The sequence below is a fragment of the Microtus ochrogaster genome, chromosome 18 (assembly GCF_000317375.1).
Source record: "Microtus ochrogaster isolate Prairie Vole_2 chromosome 18, MicOch1.0, whole genome shotgun sequence".
Classification (NCBI taxonomy): Eukaryota; Metazoa; Chordata; class Mammalia; order Rodentia; family Cricetidae; genus Microtus; species Microtus ochrogaster.
Window position 1 is genome coordinate 68,746,409 of NC_022020.1, and position 11,083 is coordinate 68,757,491.

At 34.3% G+C, this 11,083-nt stretch overlaps 1 protein-coding gene across 3 annotated transcripts in view; it reads left to right on the top strand.

The window, feature by feature from the left end:
• The window catches only part of Neto1 (neuropilin and tolloid like 1), a 103,065-nt gene extending 92,839 nt beyond the window's left edge, over positions 1-10,226 (top strand). The window contains exons 9-11 of one of the 3 annotated variants that reach the window (XM_013349557.2): positions 1,517-2,066; positions 3,011-3,085; positions 6,242-10,226. In XM_013349557.2, coding sequence (XP_013205011.1) covers positions 1,517-2,066; positions 3,011-3,071 — 611 coding nt within the window. In that variant the 3' untranslated portion in view covers positions 3,072-3,085; positions 6,242-10,226. Of the gene's footprint in view, positions 1-1,516; positions 2,067-3,010; positions 3,086-3,779; positions 5,331-6,241 lie in introns of those variants that run through there. The other 2 variants (XM_005356338.3, XM_013349559.2) reach the window with 2 other exon arrangements.
• The last annotated feature ends 857 nt before the right edge of the window (positions 10,227-11,083 follow it).

Below are 11,083 nucleotides of genomic sequence, written 5' to 3' on the forward strand. Positions count from 1 at the left end.
CCTTCCTTCCTTCCTTCCTTCCTTCCTTCCTTCCTTCTCATTTGCCATTGCCCTGGCTTGCTTATGTGCCAGTCAAAGACCTATTAGTCAAAGGCCAGTCCTGTAATTATTGATTCATTTTTTAATGTAGTTAAATTTAATGATTTTTTTTCAGTTTTTAAAGCAATATTACTAGATAGTGAATTTAGGTGTAGAGTTATTTATGTGATCTTTAATTTTGATTTTGCTTGTAGTACTTTTAGCCCGTGAGCACTTGCTTCTCTGACCTCCAATGACCATCAATCACATCATAATCTGTATAGATCCTTTCTTTGGGTGTATCATTTCCCCTTTGCTGATTTCTTTATTTTCTTTTCTTCCATATTTTCAAAAGCTCTTCTAATAGTATAAGTCTGAATGCATCTTTTATGTTTATTCTGCTTGAATCTTTTTGAATTTGAATATGAATTTTATCATTTATATAGGAAGCTTTAAACTTTTGATCAAAAGTAGTTATTCTATGCTTCTCCTTATGTGCATTTGGCTGATTATTTGATCCACTTTTCTGTTGCTATGTTCACTTTTCTGCATATTTTTTCCCAGAAGTTTTATTCCTCCATCTCTGGCTTTGCAGATGGAGCCTATGGCTTTATGTTCAACTTGCCTGAAATACCGCAGATGATTTGGAAGAGGGAGAGAGTCATTGCTTAAATCCCGTAGATGATCACTCTTCCTGGAGAATTCTCACACATTTAATTTTATTTTTACAGAATGGATTAATTCCTTTCATACCTCTGCACGACTGACTATCTGCAATTATCCTTTGAAGCTTCTGTACATGTAGGCTATTCTTTCCTGAGCACATTCTCTCTCTCATGCCTGTGTTCTCTTCTTATAGATGCCCACTGGCTATCCACTGATAGGAAAATGCCCACACCTTCATTATGCCGGAGTTTTCCTGGTCAATTTTTATAATAATTTTTGTTTGAGAAAAATATGTGCAGGTTCTTATGCTTCCATTCCAAAATGTCTGCTGTGGTTGTGTTTTGAATTATTCTCAGTATCAAAATGTTGAGGTTCCTATAAGTTCAGTTTTCCCTGTCAAGCAGCAATAAAGAAAGGCAGAGACATTCATTTCTGGTTTGGGATTTAGAGATTCTCTTATGACTAAGAGGAGAAAATAAATTAGAGTTCAGGAAATTATCACATCTTTCCAAAATGACATTTTATAAGTATTATGCAAATTTTAGCAGGTATATTTATTTGTACACACATAATACAAATATGTATACAGGTATGCATTCAAAGTAGGAAGTGAACAATAAGATAGTCATTTTTATGGATGAAAAATAGAGGCCTTGTGAGAACAGAATTTTTATTTTGAAGCATTGTTGTGTGATAATTTAGGGTTGTGAGAGTTGTATGCTCAGCCCATTTTGTTTTAAGTTTTGGATTTGCATTTGGAAGGCGATATTAACGTGTGGTGGGTTGTTTCTCCTCTTGTCTGTCTGTTGTTTTCACTCTCTCCTACCTACAGAAAAGAGGAAAACCAGCCTGCTGGATCAGCTGACCAACACCAGTGGGACGGTCATTGGCGTGACTTCCTGCATTGTGATCATCCTTATTATCGTTTCTGTCATTGTACAGATCAAACAGCCTCGTAAAAAATACGTCCAAAGGAAGTCAGACTTTGACCAGACCGTTTTCCAGGAGGTGTTTGAACCTCCTCATTATGAGTTATGTACGCTCAGAGGAACTGGAGCCACGGCTGACTTTGCAGATGACTTTGAGAATTACCATAAACTGCGGAGATCATCTTCCAAATGCATCCATGACCATCACTGTGGATCCCAACTCTCCAGCGCAAAAGGCAGCCGCAGTAACCTCAGCACAAGGGACGCTTCCATCTTGGCAGAGATACCCACCCAGCCAGTTAAGCCCCTCATCCCACCCGTGAACAGAAGGAACATCCTGGTCATGAAACACAACTACTCGCAAGATGCGGCAGATGCCTGTGACATCGATGAGATTGAGGAGGTGCCCACTACCAGCCACAGGCTATCCAGACATGAGAAATCCGTTCAGCGGTCAGTATCCATAGATTTTTGATGGCAGCCATTAACTGAAGAGGAAATGATCCCACAGTATTGTGTTCTAGTCTGTCTTCTCATTACCCCACTGAATGATAGTTGAAACCAGTGTCCTCCTTTCCCCCTTCTTTCTCTTCCTAGTGTTTTCTCTTTGTTTTATATCCCATACATGTGCATGAAGCGTACATGTGTGTGATGACACATGTGCTCACAGACCAAAGATATTTTGTTTATTACATATATATATATATACCATTTCTACAGAACATAGGACACTTCATTTAGAGTAGAGATTTATGCAACCAATATGCCTCCACATGGTCATAGTTGTTTCTGTGGTCAATATATTTTAGGACATAAAGTAATATACTAAAACTGTTGCCTTACCAAGATAACTATACTATCTTATTGAATATTTTTAATTCAAAAATAAATAATTTTACAATAGAAATTTATTTTGGTAAGAAAATAAAAGTATATTTTCTCCATATAATGTAATATTTAGATTACAGTTATATTTTATAACATTGATGAGACAATATTATAAATTTTTATTTAAATATAGAAAATTTGACGACATTTTATTCATTTTTCATTTATACATATAAAAAATATCATGTGTTACAGTTAATATTTCTAAAATGAGCAAAAAATATTTAGGCAGAAAATTTGGATTTAGTAACAATTTATTTTCAAAATTCTAATATACATCTAGATTAATTATGCTGTGTTTTTCATGTTTACTATAATTTATCTAATTACATAGAATTTATTTTATTAAATCTAAAATATCTAAGTTGATTTAATATATTCATGCATGCTGATGAAATTCCACTATTTTCATTGCTTTATTAACTTTAAGTATGCTTTTAAAGTAAATATATGTATTTATATTTTGTGCAAATATTACTTTGTTGAATGAAATAGCCATAACATTCCAGGTTCTGCCTCATTGGGTCTCTAAGCAAACATGAATCTGAATACAACACAACTAGGGTCTAAAACGCAAACTCAAGGTAAGCAAACACCCTTGATTCCTTCAACCCGTTGTCTGTTTTGTTCTGTTTTGTTGTAACTGTCTTGCAGTGTGTTAAAGAATGTTTTATTTATCCTTTATTTCTTAAGCTGTGATTCTCATGGCACTTCATATTTAGAAGTATAATAGATGCAATCATAATGGAGTGATTATTCTTAGTATACATGGCTTTATGACAAATTTTAGCATTCTTCAATAAAGTATTGTTCAACTACAGAATAAACTAATATTTTCTTTGTAAGACAAAGATCATAAAACCAATTAACTGTCTTCCAAAGACTAGCTTGGGAAACCTATGCTTTTAAAAAATTAAAATGAAACAAGTTTCACTCTTAAAAGTCACTGAAGTGAATGCATTTGACTTGCAATTGCTGACATTGTTTGGCTATGTTCTGTTCAAACATAACACCAAGTATTTGGCAGTATTTATACAATGTATGTGCTTTTAATTTTGCATGATTATATTTAGCTTATCTCTTTCAAATTAAATGTGGCATGCTGATCAAATTTTATGAAATAAAATTTGAATGTCTTGTGTTTTAAAGGCCCCATAACCTTCAGTTGTGTACACGTGCATTTTATCTGTCCTGAACGGTCACAGAGGCCTCACATCTTCACTGGGCAGTCTATGTTTATTTTACTCTAACTCCTCTCCAATTGAATTTGCTTCACAGCTAATCTCCTCCAAACTCTTCAAGCCTATCAACTGTTCTTGAATTAGGAGAACGCATCCCATGCTCAGTATGACCTTAATAAGCTGGTGTGTCTGTTGCATCTTTTCCTTGGGGGAAAAATGTTTTAACTGTGCTTTATTTGCAGAGAATTATTTATACAAATATGGGGACTGTGAAAAGAGAGTTCTGTAGTGCATTGTGAAAAGTGGACATATTTCTAAATTCATTCCACTGCCTTTACCCAAACTTAAGAGTTACAGATCTGTGTTGTTCCTTCGGCAAGACACCCCTGCTGCTGCACAACGCTGTGTCCATTTCCTGATTTGGTTGCTGGTCACCAAGTGCTCCTTAGATTTTAAATACATTCTAAGATTTATGGAAACTTGAAGAAGAAATTAGTTCCTGATTATGACTACCCCAGCTTTACTTTATCACTTTCACTTTTATTTGTATGTTGTTCAAGTCATTGTTCCATGATTGTACCTGTGTGATCTGTGAGGAAAGCTACAACTCTAGGTGAGCCTTGTGTTACATGCGCACTGTTTTCATTATATAGACTACTTGACATCAGTGCATTCCTGCGTGACTATGAACACACTGCAGTGGAAAATGCAAAGGTGGATCATGGAAACCCCAGCTAGAGGTCCAGTGGACTGTACACACCTGTTGTTTCATCATAATTAAATGCAGTAAAACAATGAGTAAAATCCAGATTGCAATAAGACAAATCTCTCCCCTCTCTCACTCTGTCTTTCTCTGTCTTCCCCTTATCATTTCTATGTACCCCTGGTTTCCTTTTTGCTTTTATCAATGGAAGATACCAAGTTTCATAAATGCTTTTTTTTTGAAACGAGGTATTTTACTAGTCACACCGTACAAAAGAATTTTGTTTGATTAAGCACTTAGCAATGACTGAATTGACAGTTTGAGAAAATACCCTGCATGTCAGTACTGGATATTTAGGTTGGAAAAAAAATGTCCTCTTTATTAAACACATTGTACAAAGCATGCATTCTCAAATATTGCTGTTACTCTTCCATTTCTTTGTGTCATATGCTTGCTACTTGTAACTTTTATATAAATATATATATAAAATGTATAATAATTTTCTAATTTGAGTTAAGAGAAATGCTTTCTTCTGTTGTGATAAAAAGCAGAGTTATATGAGCACATGTTTTATTAATATCAACTCTTCCCACACTCTAGATTATAAGATATAAGTTAATATTGAGGCTTCCCTAGATATTTGATTTCTAACATCTTATGAATATGTTTTCCTTTTATATTGAGTCTTTCTAAGTCAATCCTTCAAAATTATAGAGTGTTTTATGACTACACTATGCCATTCTTACTTATCCATACACACATGGGCCTATATGCTTAATGGTTACAAAAAGTTTCATAAAGAAAAGCTAAAACTCATAGTATACCTACGTTCTGTTGAATTCTATGACCCCCATAAACAGTGAATGGATACATTTTCAAATAAAGGATTCATAGTCTTTGAAAATGAATTGTGAAAACTACAATTATAATAAATCTGATTACTCTCTTCAAAACAACCAGATTCTCAAGAATAAAATAATTGGAACCTTCAAATAGCAAAGAAATCTGGTTGACTACAAATGCTGCGAGCATCTGGAGCAAGCTTTATGGTCTAAGTGGCTATTCCTTGTCATATGCCCTATTAGGAGGACAATTCCTTATATGTTAGAAGATAAAAAAAAGAAAATATCAAGTAAATGGACATAAAGTAAACGGTTCTAGAAAAACTAAAGAAATACAGAAATTCTTGAATATTGGAAACGTGATTAACTTGCCTTGTAGAGTACTTGCCACACAAGGACATATGTGCCAGGTGGGTTTGGTGGTCTATGTGTAATCCTGGCTCTCTGAAGACAGAGAAGGGCATTCCCAGGGCACACAGTCTAACTCAGTGGTTCTCTGCTTGTGCATCGCAATGCCTTTGAGGGTCGAACAACCTTTTCACAGGGGTTGCCTAATATCATTGGAAAAGACAAATGTTTACATCACAATTCATAACAGTGGCAAAATTACAGTTATGAAGTAGCAACAAAAAATAATCTTATGGTTGGGGGAGGGTCAACACGAAATGAACAATTATATTAAAAGGTCACCAAGCTGGGAAGGTTAAGAAACGCTTGTCCAATTAACCAGCTGAATGGGAGAGCTCACCAAGTGACCCCTTCTTAGCAAATGCTGTAAAGACTGAGTGACCATGATACTCACTGTCATCTTCCAACCTCCACACACAAGTGGACATGCACACACACACACGCATGCACCCATGTGCACACACATACACACAAGCATCGCATGAGGATACGTGTACATAAAATAAAATAATATTATTATTAAAAAGATAATTTCTTTGAAGTAAGTTGACAAATTGTCCAACAAGAAACTGCACCAAAATAACAAATCCTATCTTTCTTTCGCAGGATGCATATACTTGACACCCATCACTTGTGATGAAATCCACCTTTTCATGTTTGACTAGTCAATTTATTTGTTACCATATGTAACTTTGTGTTCATTAATTCAAATTTGGCCTCCAAGATTATCACTTAAATTAGTTACCTTGTTTTTTTTTATTGTCTAAGCTCTATAGAAATTCCTAGTGGACAGTAATATTTTTGAATGAATAATGTCACACTTGGTATCTATGACATGATGTGATTCATTACACAATGAAGATAAGAAGATAAATGGATAAACCACCATTTGCCTGTTGTGTAAACTTACAGATTTTCCGGTTCTTTAAAGATCTACAAAATGTTGCTGATCTGCTTATTCTATGCTTAAATACATTTAATACCTCAAATCCACTGAACAACAGACACCATTTTAGATATCAAACTGATTTAAGCATGATAACAAGAATGGGTGACTAGCATATCTATCTTTGATATAATTTCTTTATGGGAAAATAATTTCTCTTGGAGGATGGGCCTCCCCTTGGATGCTGATCACATGATCTACAGGCATTGGTTGTTCAAGGGACGAGATGCTGATGTCACTGTCCAGAGTCCTACAGGCCTGGTATTGTCCCTATGAGAAATGCTAAGTACTAAATCTTGAAGTGCAAGAATCAAAAAAAAAAAAAAAAGGAAAAAAAAAGAAAAGAAAAGCTACAAGGTAAATTTTTGAGCTCCCTACTTGTGCCTTCAGAGAATCCAATCCAATTTTGAAATTTGTCAATATATTAAAATTACCTATTAAATAACTACATTAAACTTTACCACTTGAATATCAACCTTTGGACAACCTTCAAAAATGGTGGTACTTACAACAAAAGGAAGGAGTGGTTTAAAACTATCAAGCTTAGCAGTTAGCAATATTTTATTCTCAAAGCTAATTCAAATAAACTAGCAGCATAAGAGCTACATTGATTCAATGAGATGTTTTCAAATACATCACTATGTGAATTTGGCGAAACTGCTGGTTTTGATTCAAGCGTTTGTATTCACCTTTCGGATTCTTGATGGGCTTTTATTTTTACACAGACTACCCATGAAGACCTGAGTTAAGCTTTTTACTTCTCTTCAAGTGCAAACATTCTGACTTTGTATCTGAATTTTTCTGCACCTGTTTTTATACACATTTAGATTTTATGCATCATTTCACAAAATAGACATGATATTCGATTTTTCTCAGCTTATTTTAGTCAGATAATTAAAATGTGCAAAAAACATAATTGGAGATCAATGTCACTAGGCCTTTAAATAAAAATCAACACCATCCTGGAGATGCTGAATCTTTCATTAATTTTTGTTCTATTAAAAAATTTTCAGAGCATTAAATGATTAAAAATTCTTCTTATAAATATTTTAAGTTTGGCCTTCAACATCATTTGAACATCTCTTAAGTTTTATGTTAGCGTCTATGTTTCCCCACAAGAAGTCAAGATTTCCTCATGTTATAAGTTTTATTCCTTTTATATTTAAATCAAGAATGGATTTACTTGAACTCATATATTGAAATAAAGTCAAATAATATGATTCTGAGTCTACATCACCTTTGTCAAACAGAAACAATGCAACGGTGTTTGATAATGGAGTAAATGATACCATCTAGTTTGAGTAATAGCAGTTCCCAAAACTGGGGGGGAGTTAAACAAAAGAATTATTTAAAATTGATCTGTATCCTAAATGAATTTGATGTGGATAGTGAGTTTATTTCCTGTCTAATTTGAGCAGAAGGGTGAGTCGCTATGTGTATTTTCCTCAATTAAACAATTTCTATTTATCACAGCATGATGAAAAAAATACAGCCAAAAATTTGTTAGATATGTAAAGAATAAAATTAATGAAACTTAATTACTAGTTCCTTATCTATTTAACTTTTCTTATACTCCCTTTAAGGATTGGAGAAATACATGGCAAAAATAAAGGGATGTGATTTTTATCATTAATCCAGATCAACAAGTCCAACACAACTTTTAATTAAGAATTACAGCTATTCATTTTTTAATAAATTCAGATTTTACTAAAGTTCTTTTAATTAAATTATATTATTTGAGTAAATCCAGCAGTGTAACCAAGGCAAGAAAAAATAATGCCAAGCTCATAATTCACTATTTTCCTCGTGACACCAGGTTATATGCATTCTGGTATTTTCTTAAAGAGAAAAAATGTTCTTCTAACATACCTCAATTTCCTTATGTTAGAAAACAAGAAAATAAAGGCAACCATCATCATGTTTCTGTCATTTTCTTGGAGTATTTAGGAAAGTTCCTTATTCTGGTCTACCATTATGTTCACATCGTCACTTTTCTATTCAGTGGCCACATGTTCACGTACCCATCATCTTCTTTCTCTTTAACCAGTGAGCCATGATACTATCCAAAACTGTTTGGGGGTCTCTTCTAATACAGAGAGTCACTTGAAAACTAAATTAAAATTAACACTGACGAGCAAGCGTGATGTGTAAGTCACTAAAAATAAACACATTCCTTTTATATCACATTATTAACCTTGGACTCTATTCGCTCTGCTTCCCTTGAGGTTAACTTTATATCAGCATTCCTAGATTTTCTTGTCTGTGCAATCTATGTGACAAAACCTCTACTTCAGTACATTGGGGATGAAGATAATGATGGAGATTGGTGGAGGAATGGTTCTTAGAACTGCAGAAGAAAACTATTCACATTGTTTTTTACCATGTGGCCCATCTTGAACCACTAGTTAGATTTTCCTGGGTCCGAATCCTCTGTACAACAAGAAAACATGGTTGACTGTAAAGCAAATAGATGATAATGGATAATGGAGAAGTAAGAAGTTGATTAGAATAGCATTTTCTTAGGAACACCATAGGAACTCTGTGAAGTGTAGGCTACCTAAGCAGACAGAGAAGGGGACCATTACCAACAGATGCAGAGAAACATTTGTGTTTAGAGTGATTAGGTAAAATACAGACTGGAAGACGTCCTACTTGAGTTAGATGGTAAGTAACGAAGGGTTACAGAAAATATAGTTCAAAGAATAGATGGGGTTGATGTGGTTTCTGAGTATAGTAGGTTCTGACCAAAGAGTTTATCTTTTGTTCAAAGGTGATGATTTTAGTACATTTTTGGAAAAGTATGAAGGGGAACTTCTCTAAAGTCAGTATTTTCTAAGTAGAATGCAAGATGGCTCTTAGTAAGTTGAATTAAAAAAGGGAGAAATAAGACATTAAAAGTAACAGATGGTCAGAAGAGCAGGAGTATGTCTCGCCACCATACTTATTTTCTACAATATATTATTTCCATGGTTATGATTAGTGAGAAAACACGGACACATGACAAATCCCCTTCTGAGTGAGTGATTCGGGTGGAATCTTTTCATGGTTGTATGGAAACATGAAACCACCGCAAATAGTGTGCACTGTTAGCCATTGAACTGTCAAGGAAACTGGAGTGGTTTTGCAACGTTTGCAAGATTGTGTGAGACTTATGAGTTATCCTATCAAATAGACTAACTGCTGAGGTGTTTTCACCAATGTGCAAATAAAACTCTGTTAATTAGTGTACTCATCAAGAGAAATTGGAGCATATTTATATTACCCCACAATTTTGTGTTTACTCATCTGTAAAATGTGGATTATAAAAAGCTTCTTTTCACATGAAAGTGTGTGAAGACCAAATGATCATGCACTGGAAAATATTTTTTTATATTCTATGATTCATTGTAAAAATAAACCATTTTTCCTAAATTCTGTGTAAATTTCATTGTGTAATTGTCACGGTGTCAGCACATCTATAAAGAATAGCCATGAAAAGTCATTAGCATCTCTTACCTAGATAAAACATGTGACTTACAAAAGCCATTGAATCTGACTTCCTTTGTATGTCATTTTCTCCAGGACATTTTTTTTCACACCTCCATATTAAAGTCTTTTTATCACTATGAACAGTCATGGCACCGGGGAAGGAGAATCCTATTTTTGACTATAGACAGTTATTTCACATATATACAAACAGATAGTTGGGAAGAAAAGTATAGCCTCGTAGCCATAGTCTTAATGTTAAAATATAATACACTGCAATAAAATATTTTCCAGAGGTCCAAATTTTAGTTGCATTTATTACTATACATGTGTTCCTTAAGACACCCTTGTAAGCTTTTCATTTTCACCTTGTAACACAGAGGAAGATAAAGCTACTGAAGAAAGTGCTCACAACCAATGGCATGAGTAAAATAACAACACGAGGGCATAGGCAGGGGACAAAAAGCTGTAGTCCTTTCCTCTACTTTTACAGTGTGCACTCTACTGTGGGAAAAACCACCTCTTCTATGTGCAGTTTTTGTGTTTCTGTGACCTAAACAAGTGTCCTACTCTGTGATTACAGGTTACATAATTATGACAACTTTGCCGAGCTGAACATCCTACAAGAATGACGTATTTGACAAGATAATTTTTGAAATATTAAATGTGAACCATGAAATATTAAATGGCTGCTTTAAATATGCTCATAATGAGTAAACATTCTTTTCCTATGTGTACATTAATTCTCATGTGCGTTTTTATGGACAAATAATTTATACTGCAATGGTATTCCTGGGGAAGAGGGTTATCTCCATTGCTATTCCTTACAATCTGCTTTAATGTGCTCTGCTTATAAACCCTTACTGCTTCCTGTACGTGCGTGAGTGTAGGACTATCTACTGGAGTGTGGGTAGCAGCTCAGGGGTCACATACCTTAAGAAAGCACTGGAGGTTTAGTGATTTTTTTTTATTGTTTGACAATTTCATACATTCAATGTATTCTGAGTAAATCAGAACGTATCATTCCTTTTTCTTCC